Genomic DNA, 19,352 nt, shown 5'->3' with positions numbered 1-19,352 from the left:
TTGGTTTATTTATGCCATTTTAGTAGGTTTTCAGTTAGCCACCTTTAATTAGACGTTCTAATAATATGGTTTTAATAACTGAAAACCAAGCAGGTGTGTCTATTAGGCCTGCTGGTTAATTGTTGTGTGAATGACAATATAAATGCTGCTAAAACTAAAATTGTGGTTGGGGATGATAACCTCTCCTGTTCAGATAAAGAATTCTTCAAAACTAACTGAATTGGTCAATTTTAAACAACATAGGAATGTATATTTTGAGCTAACTTGTTTTGGAGGCCCCATGTTCAGAACCAGAAGCCAGACTTAGGTTCTTCATGATCAAGACAGACAATTGGTAATACTTGTCTTCAGCCATTACCGATGAAACCTCCCTTGAGTAAAGCTCTATGACACAAGTGGCATGATGTTTGGTTTGCTTTAGAATAATCTACTGTGGGCGTGGGAGGGAATAACTGGGGCAGGGGGGTGGGGCGTGGCGATAGTGATGAAGCAAGAGCGACAGTTGTTCAAGTCAGGGAGTGAATTCATGGGGATTCATTAGAATTTCTCTCAATTTTTGTCTATGTCTGATAGTTACCATCATAGTAGTAAGAAGAACCTGGCTATATCATACAGCATCCTGAGGAGGTCTCAACTGGTTATTTGCTAGGCTGCTGGGGCATATTTGAAATATTTTTTTAAAAGAGAAGTTTTGTGATTGTTCACAGACACATCTATGCTTCACCTCCAACTGAAGATGGTTTCACCTCCAAGAAGTCAAGTTCTGTCTTTTTTTTTTTAACAGATTGATTAATTAACTTAAATTAATTAATTTATTTGGCTGTGCCACGTGTCTTGTGGGATCTTAGTTCCCCGACCAGGGATTGAACCCTGGCCCTCAGCAGTGAAAGCGCAGAGTCCTAACCACTGGGCCGCCAGGGAATTCCCAAGTTCTCAGTCTTTTTTAACACATGCTGTGCTTTTATGTCAGTTCTTCAGAGGTAATATTGTTCTTCGGGTACTACTCACAGAGTTTACCCTCTTAACTTCAACTCTAATGACAATGGCGTATGAGACAACAATTATATATATATATATATATATATATATATATATATATATATACATATATATATATATACACATACATATAAAATTTGTAACAGTTCAAGACTCACAAACAGTTTTGAAAATAGTGCAGAGAGTTCCTGTGTATCCTTCAACTACCCTCTGCCAATGATAATACCTTGCATAACCATAGTACCTGAGGTGGCTAATATTTGAATGACCCAGTCCACAGCTGTGGAATGTTTCAGTTCATTAGGGTTTCTAAGCTTTATTCCTGAAGGTAAACCACCAGAAAACAATATACTTGAACTATGTTGGCTTAATTTTCCACAGTAATACCTTATACTCTTGTTTTTTATTGACTGTCCAGATAAGAAATAGACACCTGAAGAATGTTTTTTTATTGTCTGAAAACCTACCATTAAAGACTGTCAATTACGTTGTTCAATATCCCTTTTTGTTTTTAGTTTTTGCGGTACGTGGGCCTCTCACTGCTGTGGCCTCTCCCGTTGCGGAGCACAGGCTCCGGACGCACAGGCCCAGCAGCCATGGCTCACGGGCCCAGCCGCTCCACGGCATGTGGGATCCTCCCGGACCGGGGCACGAACCCGCGTCCCCTGCACTGGCAGGCGGAGTCCCAACCACTGAGCCACCAGGGAAGCCCCCAATATCCCTTTTGTAAGGCTCAATGTATTTAGTTTCTCACAGAACTTAGTACCAGGGAAATGTTTGTTCCTCTAGAAAAAAACTTCCTTTCCCCCTATGAGAGCTATGTAAACCATCATATTTTTTCCCTTTTTGTCTTGGCTATCAGAAGTTCAGAGGAATTTTATAACTGCAATAACTAACTCATTTAATATTTTTAATGTAATTCTTTCCCCTCTCCCTTTAAATTGTTTCTGGTCCTTATTTTTGCCTTTATTTTCATCGTACAGGTCCACAATTCTTGATCCACAATTGTAAAATGCAAAAAGCTTTAAAAATGGAAAGCATTTTTAAATTCATGAAGTTTAGTGTGAATATTCATATGTTTCACTACAGAAATACTAATGTGTTTGATTTCAGGGCACTGCCCCAGACAGTATATAGAGTATGTTCTTCCTAAGATCTGAAAGATTCTGAATTCTGAAACCTTTGCTAACTCCAAGAATTCTGGATTTGCGAGTGTTTGAATGTGGTAGGGTCCTCACAAATCCTTTGAAGAGCAGGCGCGTGGCATGCAGAGGTGCCCAGGAGGCCATGGGGTGGATGTGAGCTGATACAGGAAGAAACTCAGGAGAGGCAGCTTTGAAAGCCAAAAGGAGACCTGCTCGTGGCTGCAATTGGTCCCTGGATCCCAGTGCCCACCTTTCTTGACCACTGGTGACATTACCTGTCTCTGGAACGTCTTGGGGTTGAATTTTCTTGGTCAGTTTCAGGGCTGCTTCAAGGTCATAGACTTGGGAGCGGGTGAACTTCAGCTCTCTGCGGAGCTCATTAATCTCCTTGATCAGGGAGACATTTTCCTATAGAGAAGAAGGAGGAGAGAGTGAGTGTAGATGGATAAGTGGTCAGTGGGCACAGGACCTGCTCTGGCCTGGCGCTAAGGGTGTGGGGAAGAGTCAGGGTTGGTCCTGGACCCAGATTATGTCTCTGGTGCCTCTACTGTGGCATGAGTCTTTATCCTGGCTCATGGATCAGCCTCTTGAGGTACCAGCTGACTTACCTTCAGGTGGACTCTGGCAAAGTTAGCTACAGGCAGTGTGTACCATTCCCATCCATCCAGGCTCTTCCCATCCATAGCAACAATGCTTTTCTAAGCACTTTTCATGAACTTAATGCACTGAAGTTTCATAATAACCTTATGCATAGATTCTATTACAACCACAGTTTTAAAGTAGCACAGAGAGGTGATGTAACTTACCCAAATTACATAGATAGCAAGTGGCAGAGCCAGGATTCTGACCCAGTCTGGCTCCAGAGCTCTGAGCTCTTAAGTACTGTGCTACACTTTGTTTTTTTTCCATTCATTTGTTGAACCTACATTTACGTGGTATCTGCTGCATCCCCTGGATGCAGACAGAAATAAGACATGGTTTCTGCTCTCAGCAGCATACATTACTGAGGAATAAAGAAAAGTAAAAGTAAATGGATAATTAGCATTTGCTACATCCACTGGAAGTTCACTTCTCTCGTTAGTGTTTGATAAATATCCATCCATCCAATATTTATTGAGCACTTATTATGTGCCAGGCACTGTGCTGATCCTGAGGTGTATATATAGAGAAAGTAAGACTTGGCCTCTGTTCTTGAGGAGTTTAGGGTTTAGTGAGGGGTCTGGGCACACTTTAGTGAGGTGGCCACCTGGCTGGGATGGAGGAGTGGGACACAGAGGAAAGGCACTTGGCTCTGCCTGAATGACCAGGGTGGATTCCTAGGAACTGACCCCTGGGCTGAGGCTTGACAGAGTTACCAAGGAGAGGGTAAAGGGGGTCCCAGATAACTGGAATGGCAGGAGAAAGGCACAGAATGACACAGCAGGTGTGTGGGGTGACCTGCAGCAGTTCTGTGTCACGGGAATACGAGGTGAGAGGAGTAGAGAGGCGTGCAGACCAGAGCCCGCTGCAGGCCAGGTGGAGGGGCTCTGCGCTCTGGGACCAAGCAGTCTCTTCTCTCTTGCCTTGCCTTCCTTTTCACACTCAGCACAGGAGCCCCAAGGGAGGTTCCATGGAGGCGTCCCTCTCACCATGGACCGCTCTTCTCTTGGAGCCCATGGCCTCAGTACTCAGCACGTCCTTCACAGCACCTCTCATAGGACTATGCACGAATCGCCTGAGGATCCTGTTAAATGTGGCTTCTGACTCAGCAGGCCTGGAGCTGCTCCTGAGATTCTGCATTTCTAACCAGGTCCCAGGAGATGCGAGGCCCTCGAGGGTCTGAGTACCAACAAAGGCAAACACTGACCAAATCTACATAAGACGAACATGTGCCAGAAACAAACTGTGCTTCCCCTTGGGACACTGTCTCTGGAGTGGTGAGTATGGAGTCTGAGCGCAGAGGACAGCGTGATCCCAAGCACTGCTGTCAGCGAGCAGGACAAGCCTTCTCTGTTATGGGGATGTGAACTGCAGACACCCCGATAGTCCTTCCCTCCAGAGCCTTTTTAATTAGGCAGATCAGATCTACCTTCAGATTTTTGGTATTTCACTTAATTTCACTCTTCCTCATTAAAAAAAAATGTTCTCCGGATGAAATGCCCAATTATTACCAGTCCCACATTGGATGAAATGCCCAATTATTACCAGTCCCTCATTCTCAGGCTCGGCTTTGTGCCTGTTTTTCTATAAAGTCAGCAGGTTTTCTCCTTCTGATTTTTTACCCTTTTAACCAGCACAGGCCTTGGTGATGCATAGCCCATATTTTCTTTCCAGATGCTCTGTTTCCTCCCCCTGGAATTTCTCCATGCTGACTTTATATCATGACATAATCACTTAAATACGTATTTATTGGATTCTAAGACCTTGGACTCTGCCTGGCCTGTAAGAGGTGCTCAATAAATATTTGTGGAAGGGATAAGCAAATGAATAACTAGCACAGTGGATACCAAGTTGAATAAGATGAATCTTGTAAACCAGCAAATTACAAACCAGGGGGTAAATGTTGAGCAGGCGAGACCAGACAGAAGGGAGTCTTAGGAGAGCCACAGGGAACTTCCGGGCACACCAGCCCACTCAGGGGCTCTCTCCACTCCTCCTCTTAGCTGGCATCACTTAGCTTCACTTCCCCTGCTTCATTCAATAAAATAATAGTAATCAGAATAAAGATTAGAGACTGAAAGTGCCATTTCCCCAGTTCTCTCCAGAAACATTTTTAGGTACTTCTTCCTGGTCAACCTCCATTCATTTTGTCACTCAATCCTGTCGACTTTGTGTCTGAACTGAATCTCATGTTCATTCATAACCAGCTCTCAGCATCTTTCACCTCTACTACTGTAATGGCCCCACGTGGAGCCCCTGCCATTCTCTCCACCCTGACAACCCTGTCGCCATGATTGGGACTTCAGGTTCCTGGTACCCTTTTTTTTTTTTTTGCGGTACGCGGGCCTCTCACTGTTGTGGCCTCTCCCGTTGTGGAGCACAGGCTCCGGACGCGCAGGCTCAGCGGCCATGGCTCACGGGCCCAGCCGCTTCACGGCATGTGGGATCTTCCCGGACCGGGGCATGAACCCGTGTCCCCTGCACCGGCAGGTGGACTCTCAACCACTGCGCCACCAGGGAAGCCCTCCTGGTACCTTTTGATATGCATGTTTCTGACGCCACTGCCATCCCTGGACACCTCCATGAGGCTGGTCACCTAAGACAGGTCTCCAGAACACGACTCAGGCCTCACTAGAGTTGATTGAGGCCCAGGACTCAATGCAGCCCAATTCCTCTGCTCCGTTGGTCCATTCATAAAAACAGAAAGCCTATTAGGTGCTTATTGTGCCAGACGTGGGAGGCCCAGCTTGGATCCAGTGCAGAGAGATGCCCCGCAGGTCGGGTCAGGGGTGTGAGGAAGCCTCCCTGTGGAGCCTGGGGGAGGGGCGGTGCAAGGAAGAGTGTTTCAGGCCCCGAGCCAGAGGGAGCAAGCAGGGTCTGAGCCGCCAAATGCTTGACGACGATGATAATAACAAGATAACAACTCAAAGCGAGGACTGGATTCCTGCACTGTGTCAGACACTTTGCATACGCCACCTTGTTTAATCCCTACAACCACCTCAGGAGGAAGGTATTATGGGATACAGCTGCATATGAGGAAGGAGGCCGTGCAGGGGTGGCAGAGCTGGGATTCGAATCTGGTGGCGTCGGCCCCCGGGTGCCTTGATGCTTCTGATTGCTGCCTCCCAGACTCCACTCTCACCTCTGCTGTACGTCACCTCCGTCAACACCTCACATCGTATGGAGGCCGAGGGAGCCCCTGAAGAGTACAAGTGGGGCTGCCTTAAGAGGGCTTTCTGGGTGGTCCGTGTTCTGAGGAGTCCAGAGGCCACACTGAGGTCAAGTGTAAGTGCCTTGGGTAGTTTTGTGAAGTCAAAACGGGAATGCAGGGGCTTCCCTGGTGGCGCAGTGGTTGAGAGTCTGCCTGCCGGTGCAGGGGACACGGGTTCGTGCCCCGGTCCGGGAAGATCCCACATGCCGTGAGGCGGCTGGGCCCGTGAGCCATGGCCACTGAGCCTGCGTGTCCGGAGCCTGTGCTCCGCAACGGGAGAGGCCACAACAGTGAGAGGCCCGCATACCACCACCACAACAACAAAACAAAACAAAAACGTGAATGCAGCAGGTTTTCTGAGCTTTGTGTTCTTGATCCCCCCTTGGTCAGGACGGCCCACAAAGGCCCCTCTGATCCTCCAGACCCCCAGCCAGCTCCTCTGCAGGGAAGATCTGACCTGGGTCCATCGAGTGCCAGGACTTGGGGCATGTGAGAGAGGCTGGCTCGGGGATACTAAGGTCTGTTTATATAGAAAGGCTTCTGAACAAAGAGGCTACGCCAAGCTGTCCAGGACTGTCTTTGGTTGAGGGCAAGGCCAGAGAGCCTCACAAGGGAACCGACTGACAGAACTTCAGACTCCGAGGGAGAAGGGCGCAGAAAGGAAATGCCTAGAGCACCCCCTGCTGGCCTCCCTTGAGTTGACACCTTTAAGAATACAGCAGGGTCTGGTTAGCGTGGAAAAAGCAGGCAACGGATTTATTCCGATAACTTGGGAGCCCCACTCAGCGGCGTCTTTCCGGAGCCCACAGTTAGTGGGATCGCCACCTGCCTAACTGCACAAATGAACCATTTCTCCGCTCCTCTTTCAGCCTTCCTCTCACATCTAACCACCCACTTCTATTCATCACCTCTACTCTGAAACATCTTCTGACATCACAACTTCCCCTCCCAAGGCCTGTCATCTCCCTTTAACATGGGAGTCATCTTTGAAAGGGTTTTCCTGCCACTTGTCTTTCCCCACTGGTCTTTCGCCCCTTCCCACTGAAGTAACCTTTCCAGAACAGATAACACCCCTACCTACTTAAGAAACCTTAGGGGGCACCAGCTTATAAAATAAACTTCATGCTTCTTGTGTGACACGGAAAGCCCTTTCAACATGACCCTAAGCTACCTACCGTTCCAAAGGGCCCTTCCTCCCTGCCCCCATGCTCTGCAATAAAGTTACGTCGGGGGATTTCTGGATCTCCAAACACCCCACAGGCCTCTCTCTTCTCTGTTCTCAGGTTGTGTCCTCAGCCTGGAAGGCTCTTCCCCCATTGCTCCCTGACCCCCTCTACTCACCCTTCAAGACCCAGCTCAAATGCCATGCCCCTAGCTGAAGCCCCCCTCTCTGGTGAGCTTACCACCCTGGATGCGCTGCACGGAGCAGTGCTTATCTGTGTCTGGCTCAAGTTCCCTAGATGAGCTCCCTGAGAGTAGGCAAGCCATCACATTAATCTGGGAATCCTCCACGGCAAGCTCACAGCTTGGCGTGTAAGAAGCCCACAAAATACGTGTCCTGAATGAATAAAGCACGTGTCCTAGATGTTTGTATTCCATTGCAACTCTTATTTTAGTATAGGCAATCATGCTGGAGAATGAATGAGGAGGCCCCGTGCTCCTATCTGAACATATAAATGAGACAGTGACCTCATTTTCTGTGTTTTCTAACAAGTTCTCTCAGATGCCATATCTGCCCCAGCCTTCCTCAGCCTTTTGAGACTTAAGTGTCAGGGCCTTGGTACCTGCAGATGCAGCTCCTTACAAATGCATACCAAAGCAATGGGCACCCCGGGCCACCAGCTGGGGGGGGCCTGGGATCAGCTGTACTGTCCCGTCTTCCATGCCTCAAGCCCATGGGCACTCCCAGTCTGTGCTGTGATGGCCTTCCAGGCTCTCCTACTAGATTTTGCCCTGGTTCTTGATTAAGTCTTTTGCTCGGAGGAAGGGAAGGGAAATAGCATTTTTGGAGCACCTGTTCTGTACAGGGCCAGTGGCCAATGCTTGACATTAGTTAGCTCACTCAATCCTTGCAGTAACTGGTTGAGGTTGGTGTTTCCTTCCTCTCTTACAGATAGGAAGGTGGCTCCTCGAGAAGTTCAGGACCCACCCCGCTCCCCCAGCAAGAGTGGCCAGCAGGAGGGTAAACTGGGTTTGTACAAAGACAGGGCTGTGCTCTTTTCTCCAGGCCCGCCACCTTGCTTGGCCCTTAAGACCAAAGAAGGAAACAATTTTTATCATCCAGAACAGTAGTTTTGAAAGTTTTTCTTTTTTTAAGTCTTCCAAACAAAATCTTACACAGAGCCCACTGCAATAAGCAAGGAGTCTCCCTGGTTGAGCAGGTGCTGGGAACCCAGAGCCCTGCATCCTGACCCCCCTCTGGCCCCCTGCAGTTGTCTGTGGCACTTCTGTGCATCCACAGGGCTCCGCAGCACACAGGTTTACAATGCTGCTTGAGCAAACACTCTCCGGGGTTCTCCCTGTTGATGGCTCCCTCTGCCAGCCACCAGGGAGTGGTAGTATTGGGCAGAAGCCCTGCTTGGGTCGCCTCTGCTCCCCCTACCCCAACTCTCACCCTGGCCCAGCAGTAGTGGGCATGTGGCCCCTGGGGAATGGGGGAGCAAAAGAGGCCCTTCTGCCTGTCCTGAGCAGCCTCATGCTGATGCTTACACCCTCACCTAGGCTGTGGTCTTTACTCTCTTTCCTTTTCCTTCTTCTCCTAGGATTGACGTTTGCTTTGGGTGTCTGGTTGGCATGGAGAGAGGGACCCAGCCCTTGGAGGACCCCTCAGGCCTGTGCTCTGGTGACAAGTCACAGATGAGAGCTCAGCAATGTCACCAGTTGACAACCACTCCTGCAGTCTCCCTGGTCCCCCTGCCCCGCAGGCTGCACTGCAGTGCCCCGGGGGACTCTCCATGCTTGAGAGCACTCGAGACCCTTAGCAATGGCTCTGTGTATCGGCTGCTGGTGCCTAAGGGTCCCACCAATCGAATCTACTCCTATCTCCGGGCCTCTGGCTGCTTTCATGGCTCAGGAGCTGGGCAGTGGGCTGCTTGATGGTGTGGGCTGCTTTTAAGCAGGGGCTGGTTGTAAGGTGGCATGAGACCTGCCGTGCCTGGGGCTGGCCTGAATTGCAGTGTGCTCTGCCCAGCTGTGTTCGGAACTGATTTGTTTCAATCCAACTGCAGCCCATCCCCATTCCGGCATTTTAATTACAGCATTAAAGAAATAGAAACCTAAAAAGGTACATGCCTTATAAATGTGAGTCTGATGTTGTCTTTTGATATTAATTCACATTAACTGCCTCAGGTGAGACAGACTGATACCCAAAGAGAAATTGGCGGCAGAATCCTGCCTGGCAGTCCGATAGTGTGTGTAAGTGGAGGTGCCAGTAACGGGGTTAGGCTCTCTGAACGGCCCTAGGAAGAGTCCAGGGAGGTGGGCGTGGAGAGCTCATTAAAGTGAGGGGAGGCCAACAGTTAGGGTGGGTGTGGTTGGCTCTGGACCCGAGAGATAAGAGTAGGGACGTGAGGCACCAGAAAAGCTGGAGGAGGTGGGAGGAGATGGGCATGTTCCCAGGGGAGAACTTGGCCAGCAGGGACCATGTGATACAGGTAGCAGAATAAAAAGCAGCAAAACAAAGTAAGGTGAAACAAGAGCTGGAAACAGAAAAGAGGAGAAGGAAGAGAGTAACTTGGAGAGCTAAAGTCACATGGCCAAAGTCCAGAGGAGACAGGGGTCAAGGAGAGGAGTGAGGCAGGATGCAGGAGTGCTTTGGATAAAGATGGGAATAGAAAAAAGAAATGGGTGGCTGGTGAAGTGAGATGGGGTAGAAATGAACGAACCTTGGAGGGGCAGGAGTGGGCATGGAAATGCCTGGAAAACCTCCTTGGCGGGGCTCTGGGCCATGGTCACTGCCAGGACAAGCTCTGGGGGGTCAGAGGAGACAGGTCAAAGAAGGAGCTTTGGAGAAAGCTAGTGGGTCCCTTGGACATTTGGGGAACCCTGAGGACAGTGGTCTTGGAGGGGCCCTTGACAAGCTCTCTTGTCTCTGATGGCCCAGCCTCGAGGGAGCTGAGGGGCGCGTGCGGGTACCTGCATGATGCGGACATAATCCGCGAGGTGCAGCTCACTCTCCTTGACCACCTTCTTCTTGAGGGTGGCCAGGCTCTTCTCCAGGTGCTCCCGCTGACGGGTGTACTCCTGCTGCAGGTCCAAGTTCAGCCCTGTGATCTCCACCTGATGGGGCAGGAGGGGCTCACCGTGAGGGAGGGGAGAGCCTGGAGGGCAGGGGAGGGCAGAAAGGGGGGCAGAACTCACCATGTCTGCCCGCTGCACGTACTTCTCAAAGAGAGCACGGACCTTCTCCTTCAGCTGCCGGGGTTCTTGGATGTACGCCACACAGTTGTGAAGGTCCGTCTTAAACCGTTTGACCAGCGCCTCCAAGTTCCGCTCCTGCAAGCAGAGACATTTACTTCTAGCCCCACAGGGACTCTCCAGGGGCCGGGGCTGCAGCCTTGTGGCTACGTAAAGGGACAAGAGACACCTCATCTAGGACTTAACCGTTGACCACCAGGGGCCACACAGGGCCCAGAGGGAGAGGCCCTAAAACTCCTGTGTCCCTGGCCTGAACAGTTGCATTTTTAGGAGGCAGCACACACTGATTCCACTATTGGCTCTGGATTCCTTCCAGGACCACAGGCCTTAAAAGACTAAAAGAGGCGCAAGCGGTCACCTACTCCTTTTGGAGCCAAGATGGAGAGCATCGATTCTCTCTTGCAGATCCCTGCGCCAGGGCTTCCCTGCCCCTTTGTTAGCTCATCCAGTGTTTCTCCTTCCTGAGGGCTGCTGTGAGTGGGTAGGGAAGATGATGACAAAATTGAGCAGACTGGTTCATCTGCAAACTTGGGCTACTCTTTTTTTTTTTTTTTTTGCGGTATGCAGGCCCCTCACCGCTGTGGCCCCTCCTGTTGCGGAGCACAGGCTCCAGACGCGCAGGCTTAGCGGCCATGGCTCACGGGCCCAGCCGCTCCGTGGCATGTGGGATCCTCCCGGACTGGGGCACGAACCTGCGTCCCCTGCATCGGCAGGCGGAATCCCAACCACTGCGCCACCAGGGAAGCCCTACATCCTCCCTCTTCCATCACGCTTTCTCAGATACCCACCTTCCCTTACCCCTGACCTAGAGAGCCTCTCCTTTTTCTTCACTCCCACAGCTCTTTATTCATGTTCCATAATTTTCAGCCTTGGCTGGCTGATAATTACTATGCACATGCCACAAATCACCTGTCAACCTCTTCAGTTTGTGAAGGGCAGGATCTGTATCAGTTCACGTTGATAGCTCTGCAGCTTCTAGTATTACTTAGTACAGAGTCAATCCTTAATGTGAGGGGTGGAAAAATTCAATCTGATTCTACCAACATTACGAGGTACTCTGTGCCAGGGGGTGAGGGTGCAGCCAAGTCCTGGCCCAGGACCAGACGACTGGGTTCCCAGCCCTGGCTCTGTATGTGCTCACTAGCTGTGGGTGCTGGGTGAAGTTTCTACCTTCCTAATCTCTCTGACCTTGCTTTCCTTGTTTATTACATAGAGAGACCAGAATAGGTGATTTCTGAGGTCCTCTTAGGTCAACATTGTTTTGGTAGTCAAGCCTTTAACCACTGACTACAGATGATTTCTCTGAGCATGTTCCTTCCCAGGCCACACAAGCCAATGTTGTGAGCATTCCTATAACACTGGCTTCCCACCTCCTTGATCACTATACTCAAAGTCATTTTATAGTCTCAGATGGATTCAGTTACGTAAATTTACATGAGCCTGGAATAGGGCAGGGCTGTGAGCAAGTAAAGAATTCGAGTTAAAATGGGTGTATCTTAGATATGGGCTGGCTCTGTCTCTTGAAAGCCAGCTGCCCGTTGCAGACCGGCGCCAGCTCCCGAATCCAAGAGCTGCCAGACTCTGAAAATCCTCACACCTTTTGTCTCTCTCTGTGCATCTCCTGAACAGTAGCTCTTAATTTCTGCCACAATTCTGTGATGTTCAGCTCCAGCTTTGTGTTCTGCTTATGGAAATGCTCCAGTTCAGTTTCCATCTATAGACAACAGGGGAAAAAGAGTCAAGAATAAGAAAGTAAGCCAAAGAAGACATGCAGATGGCATGTCATGGGGAACATGAAAAAATGTTCAACATCACTAATTATTAGGGAAATGGAAATCAAAACCACAATGAGATATCACCTCCTGCCTGTTAGAATGGCTATTATCAAAAAGGCAAGAAATAATAAGGATTAGAGAAGATGTGGAGAAAAGGAAATTCTTGTGCACTATTGGTTGGAATGTAAATTGGTGCAGCCACTAGGGAGAACAGTACGGAGATTCCTCAAAAAATTAAGAATAGATGTATAACAGAGGATCCAGCTATCCCACTTCTGGGTATTTATCCAAAGAATGCAAAAACACTCATTTGAAAAGATATATGCACCCCTATGTTTATCGCAGCATTATTTACAATAGCCAAGATATGGAAGCAACCTAAGTGCCCATCAGTGGAGGAATGGATAAAGAAACTTTGGTACACACACACACACACAAATGAATACTATTCAGCCATAAAAAAGAATGAAATCTTGCCATTTGCAATAATATGGATGGGTCCCTTTAGGGTATTATGCTAAGTGAAATAAGCCCAACAGAGAAAGACAAATAATGTATGATTTCATTCACATTTGGGATATAAAAGACATGGAAGGAACTTAAATGTCCATCGACAGATGATGGATAAAGAAGATGTGGTACATATATACAATGGAATATTACTCAGCCATAAAAAAGAATGAAATAATGCCATTTGCAGCAACATGGATGGACCTAGAGATTATCATACTAAGTGAAGTAAGTCAGATAAAGACAAATATCATGATATTGCTTATATGTGGAATCTAAAAAAATGATACAAATGAACTTATTTACAAAACAGAAATAGACTCAGAGACATAGAAAACAAACTTATGGTTACCAAAGGGGATAGAGGGGGTGGAGGGGGGGGATAAATTAGGAGTTTGGGATTAACATCTACACACTACTATATATAAAATAGGTAAACGAGGATCTACCGTAGAGCACAGGGAACTATATTCAGTATCTTATAATAACCTATAATGGAAAATAACCTGAAAGTTATATGTATAACTGAATCACTTTGTTGTATACTTGAAACTAACGCAACATTGTAAATTAACTGTACTTCAATTTAAAAAACAACAAAAAACAAACAAAATAAATGAACAAACCAAACAAACCAAGCACATAGATACAGAGAACAGAGTAGTGGCTACCAGAGGGAAAAGGGTGGGGCAAGGGCAACATGGGTAAAGGGGAGCAACTGTACGGTGACGGATGGAAACTGTACACGCTGTAGTACATATGGAAGTAGAAATATAATGCTGTACACATGAAACTTACATAACATTATAAACCAATGGTACCTCAATGAAGAAAGTCAGAGAATGAAAATTATATTTGAGAACTGAAGTTTTTCAGTGGGAATGTTTCCCCTGCTACCAGGGCACTTCCCTTCTAGTTCCCACACTGGAAGGAACCTTTCTTCTTATGCCTCACCGTCCCCAAAGCTCCCCACCCCTTGGCTGATATGTTAACCCAGATCATGTGTTTCTATAGCCTGGCTATGAATTTTTTGCCCTTAGTTTCCCTGTTCCTTCCTTCTTTTCTTGAATTCCTTACAAGTTGACTGGAACCTGTAACCTGAGGCAAGTTTCTGCAGAAAAGCAGCTCCCTCGTTCTACTTTGTGAAGTTGTGTGAGTGAATCTTGACCCTCTGGGGCCACAAATCATCAGGGCCGACCCTCAAGCAGAAAGTTTTGAGAGACCAGCATGTAGGTGTCCCCAGTCTAAGGCATAAAACAGAAAAGAGGAGGCTGAGAAGGAATCTTTGCCTCATCATTCTGTTGAAAAGGTCTAAAAAGTACAACTTCAGAGGGCCTCGTCTTCAAAAGAAAAAGAAAAGAAGCTACCCATGAGCTTCTGACTCTTTATTCATTGTTACATTGGTATCAACCAAGGACATGTGAGTAACAATCAGAGTTTCTGATTAGAATGAGATCAGCTGTAGGTGAGCTCTCCTTTGATTTAATTCCTGCCAAAAGCAAAGGAGTGCAGTCTGACTGACACGCCAGATCTGGTGGATGCTAGTGTTCCTGTTATTAGGGAGGTTTGCTGACTATTTTGAGGGGGATGGGGAGTTCACTGGGTTTTTTCATGGCTGGATGGAGTATCCCCTCTAGCTGAACACAGGACCTTTGGCCAGATTTCAAGGCTCCGGGCCAGCTTCTCAGGTACCAGGAGGCCCTAGGGAGCCACATCCTGGACAGGAAGGGGCAGCGTTTGGAAGAATGTTAGCCTAATTACTGGAAGCATTTTGTACGAACAGAGTAGCCCTTTGACCCAATGCCTGGCGTAAAGGCGGCTCTCAATAAATATTCATATGAATAAATGAATGCATCGCAGGTATAGAAGGCCAAGGGAAGCAAGAGTGAGGGAAGGGAGGAGAGCCTGAAACAACCTGCCTCTGGAAGAATGAGAAGATAAACATGCAATGTTGGCAGAGCTACGTGGAGCCACCTGGTAGAGGACACAGAGCAAGTGTGGATATTTACACAGCTAAGGAAAGAATGTATCCCTTAGAAAGGATTGGCAGGCTGTCACAGGCATAGGGATACAGACCTGACTGAGAGGCAGTTTCCATCTTCAAGAAGCCCCGGTTCTAGAGGGATTAGAGGGAAGTAAATGAGAAGTTCACGTGCAGAGCGATCAACACCATCAGCAGTCAGGGCGGAAAGGGCCCTGTGTGTGCGCAGTGGAGCTGAGGGGTGGCACCTAGGGAAGGGACGCTCAGCCGGGTTTTGTAGGAGGAATAGGGTTGTTTTTTTTTTTTTTTTTTTTGTTTTTTTTTTTTTGCGATATGCGGGCCTCTCACTGCTGTGGCCTCTCCCGTTGCGGAGCACAGGCTCAGCGGCCATGGCTCACGGGCCCAGCCGCTCCGCAGCATGTGGGATCCTCCCGGACCGGGGCACGAACCCGCGTCCCCTGCATCAGCAGGCAGACTCTCAACCACTGTGCCACCAGGGAAGCCTCAGGAATAGGGTTTAAGGACAAGTTGGGAACGAGAATCTCAGGCAGAGAGAACAGCCATGCACAGAAAGGACCAGAGGCATGGGCAGCCTGGCACATCTCTGCAGGATGCAAGTGGTCCAGCCACCCCTGGACCTTGGAGGGGTGCGTGTGAGGAAGTGGGAGAGGATCTAGAGAGGTCAGCTGAGCTGGGTCATGCAGGACCCTGGGGCTGAGGCTCGAATGGTGTGAAGCTCAGCCTTTACCCTGCCCAGAAGTTTAAATAGGTCAGAAGTTTGGGCCTTATCCTGAAAGTTCAGGGAGCCACTGACAGGTCTTACCCAAGGAGTGGCATGATCTGATTTGCACCTTAGAAGGCCTGATGCAGAGGCTCTACCGGAGAGGGCAAGACTGGAGCCAGGTAGCCTGGTCAGGAGGCTGCCGCTGTGGCCCAGGTGAGATGCTGGTGCCCCAGACCAAGGAAACGGCCGCTGAAAGAGAGAAAGGGGCTTCTCCAAGGTCTGAGTGCTTGCAGCTGGCTGTGCCTCTTTCTCTACAATCTTAAAGTCAGCAATGACCAGATTAGGTTAGAAAGGAAGTGATATGAGCAAAGCCCCAAACCATGCTGAGAGTAAAAAGAATCTATTTCACAGAAAAATTGACATAGAAATATGTCAAATTTGAGTAGCTGGCTGGTCAGCCAGGAGACTAGCCAATGAATAAGGACAAGCATCCTTTTCCTGGAGTGGAAATTCCATCTACTCGTCCAGGTGGTACTCATCACATTCAGAGATTCTTAGTGGGGAGGGGGGGCTGGGGAGAGGCATCTTGACCCCCGCCCCACCAGGGGACATGTGGCAACATCTAGAGACATTTTTGGTTGTCATATTTGGGGGAGGGGGAGGACAAACCCCTGGGGGAGGATTGCCTCTACCTCTAGTGGGTAGAGACCAGGGATGCTGCTAAATATCCCACAATGTACCGCACTGCCCCCTAACAGCAAGGAATTATCCACTCCAAAGTTCCAATAGTGCCGAGGCAGAGAAAACCTGCACTAGATGAAGAAATAAAAGAGTGTGAAGTAAAATGATGAGGTTCTGGAAACTCCTGCCCTAGGAAGGATATAGTCACGTTTCATGAAAGAGAAGCTGGAAGAGTATCTGTGAGGGGAGACACTTGAGTCAGGGAAGTTTTCTGTTTTCAGGCACGGATGTCTCAGTTCTACAAAGGAGCCAAGGGCTTGCAGCTTCCTTCTTGCAGGGAAAGGAACTTCACAGGAGGTCCACAGCAGGTGGGCCACATGTGTCTGACCCACAGAGGGAAGCCCCCAGGTCACAGGCTACTGGGGAAGGAACTGGGCCCAGACATCAGCCCTGGCAGCGACTGGCACCTGGGGTGGGGCAGGAGGGGTCTTGTTTTACTCGTTCCCAAGGGCGTGGCATATTCCCCTGTTGAGGATCAAAGCGTGGCTGGTCCAGTTACTGAAGGGAACGTGAATAATCTCTCAGGCATGTTGCAGTGGAAGGCAACCAACCCAACCTTAAGTGCAGTTGACAAATATGTCAGAGGAGGTGGGAGAAGTGGGGCCGTGACTGCCAGGGGCCTGCGGCACATCTGCTTTCCAGGCAGGTAGGGCACCTGCTCTTTCTCATCTTCTCAGGCTGCCATTCTTGGGCCCTGAGGTCACTCAAGAATGGCAGGAGGGCCAGAGGAGGCAGCTCTGTGGTCAGCTGGGAACATCCTTCCTTATCCCAGAGGTCAGGGAGAAAGTTATCGTCACAGGACATATCCTCTCTGGATGCCCCAGCCCTGGACTGATCCCACAATGTGGCCTCTTTTCTGGGCCTCCTGGAGAAAAGGCTTTGCTTTTCTCCACGATAGCCCTTGTGGAGCCAATTCTAGTTGGGCCATCAGTACACTCTGCTACCCTTTTAGCTTTGCTCAGCACAGTTAGAGAAGATGGAGGGGGAGTAGGAGGCTATTTTGGATGGGGTGGCAGGGAAGACCTCCTTGGAGAGGTGACACACGAGCTGAGACGTGAAAGACGCAAAGAAGCCAGTCATGTGAAGATCTGAGAGCCTTCTGGGCAGGGGGAGCAGCACTGCAAAGGTGCTTGTCCTTGGAACTGTCAGAAAGCCTGCAGGCTGGAGCCGGGGAAGGAGCCTGGAGATATGGCTAGAGAGGGTGGTTGAGGTGGGATCACGCAGGGCCTTAGGGGCCTCTGTAAGGAATCTGGGCTTCATTCTAGCTGGGAGGAGATACCACTGGGGGTTTGCTGTGGTCTCTATGTGGAGACCAGACTGGAGGCTGGAGTCAGGTCCAGAAGAGAGATGATGGAGGCTTGGACTGGAGTAATGGCAGCAGAGGGCAAGGAGGGTTGGATCTGAGATATCGTTTGGAAATGGATCAGATAGGCATCGGTGACTTGGATAGAGGAGTTAAGGGAAGGGAAGAACCGAGAAGGCTTCCACGCTTCTATGTTAAGCACCTGGGTGGGTCGTGGTGCCACTGACTGAGAAATGGGGACACTGGACGAGGGGGACGTCAGGACCACCCTCGTTTAGATGAACCATGGACCACACTGTCAGTTGCTCACTGCCCAGTGTGGGGAGGCTGACAGGTAAACACGTCCTAAGGAAATGCCCTGTGTACTGGGCAGAGGGGCCGAAGGGGAACACTTGTACCCCACTGGGCTCTCAGAAGCCCTCGTCCCTTGCTTCTGAGCTCTCTCCTCTCTGCCTTCATCCTGTTTGCTTCCCAGAACATACTCTTAATTTTGCCACTCTCCTGCTCAAGAGCCTTTGATGACTTCCTACTCCTTATCAGAGGAAGTCCAAACACCATGGCCTTGCATAGGGCCCCCACCAACATGTTTAGTCTGAGAAAAAAGTGTTGAATCCGGAGGGGTGTACTTTCTGGTGGACAGGCTGGTGGCTGAGTACACATCGCCCCCTGGTGGCTGAAGGTCCAGCAACCGTGGTCCAAATAGGTCCAAAGCCCACCCCCAGGCCCCAGGGGAAGCCAAATCCCAAAGCTGTGCTTTTGCACCACCAAACCCCCGTTTGGCCTTCCCTGTGGCTTCTTCTGCAGAGTGGATGCTGCCCACACCTTGGGAGCAGGGAGGGGCTGTGAGGAGAGCTTCCTTTCTTTAAAAAATTTTTTTTTGCTGCGCTGAACGGCATACGGGATCTCAGTTCCCTGACCAAGGATCAAACCCGCGCCCCCTGCAGTGGAAGCATGGGAGTCTTAACCACTGGACCGCCAGGGAAGTCCCAGGAGAGCTTTCTTTCATTCCCTCCTGGCCAGCCAGGAATGGTTGGGAAGGAGGCCGGGGGTCCAGATGGCTTCTCACCTCTTGAATCTGTTCCTTCATCACCTTGATCTCATTCTCTCGAGGTTCTATTTGCTTCTTCAGCTCCTTTATTTTGCAGTCAAGCACAAACTTGAATTTCTCTAGTTCTTGATTTTTCTTTTTCAGATCATAGATTCGCTTCTCCTGTGCGTGAGAGGAGAGAGAAGTTGAGAGAGCTACCAGGACGCCTTGGTACGGAATCCCTTTAGGCAAAGTGCACAAGTCCTGTGACCTCCTGATTGAGGAGGCCACAGACTGCTCCCCTTGCTGGGGACACAAAGGCCGGATCCCCCACCAGAGGGAACCATTGACTTCTTGGCTTCTGTGCCAGGACTTCATTCATTCACTCACCCATTCAGACATAGGTTTTGGTCAACTGTGTTTTCCAAAGCTCACCTGGGCAGCATCTCCTGTGCTACATGCTCTTCTACAAGAGAAGAGCGTGCTTCTTATGCTTCTCCAGCAGGAGGTGGTGTCTAATTCCCTCCCCTTGCATCTGGCTGGACTTATGGTTTGCTTGTATCCAATGAATGAAACTCAAGTGATGCTGCATAGCTTCCCAGCCTAGCTTGGAAAAGGCCGAGCAGATTCCACCTGGTTCTCTTGGAACACATGCTCTGGGAGGCCATCTGCTATGTGAAAAGTCCTCTTACCCTGAGACCTCCAGGCTGGAGAGCATGTTTGGTGCTCTGTCAACAGTCCCAGCTAAGCTCAGCCTCCCAGCCATGCTGGTCAAGGGGCTGGACATGGGGATGAAGAAGCCACCTTGGATGCTGGTCTTCCAGCCCCCTGCTGCGGGAGTCACCCAACTGAGGCCCCACTAGAACCCAGGCATCGGGGAC

General features: G+C 49.4%; 1 protein-coding gene across 1 annotated transcript in view; it reads right to left on the bottom strand.

Moving 5' to 3' along the window:
- The window catches only part of CFAP57 (cilia and flagella associated protein 57), a 75,475-nt gene that overhangs the window by 4,410 nt on the left and 51,713 nt on the right, over positions 1–19,352 (bottom strand). Inside the window, exons 17-21 of the mRNA XM_060082894.1 lie at positions 18,511–18,654; positions 12,008–12,124; positions 10,354–10,488; positions 10,129–10,272; positions 2,420–2,552 (exon numbers count right to left, since the gene is read on the bottom strand). Coding sequence (XP_059938877.1) covers positions 2,420–2,552; positions 10,129–10,272; positions 10,354–10,488; positions 12,008–12,124; positions 18,511–18,654 — 673 coding nt within the window. The remainder of the gene's footprint in view (positions 1–2,419; positions 2,553–10,128; positions 10,273–10,353; positions 10,489–12,007; positions 12,125–18,510; positions 18,655–19,352) is intronic.

Source organism: Mesoplodon densirostris, chromosome 2 (assembly GCF_025265405.1).
Source record: "Mesoplodon densirostris isolate mMesDen1 chromosome 2, mMesDen1 primary haplotype, whole genome shotgun sequence".
In the NCBI taxonomy this organism is placed as follows: domain Eukaryota; kingdom Metazoa; phylum Chordata; class Mammalia; order Artiodactyla; family Ziphiidae; genus Mesoplodon; species Mesoplodon densirostris.
This window is presented reverse-complemented; position numbering and strand designations above follow the sequence as displayed.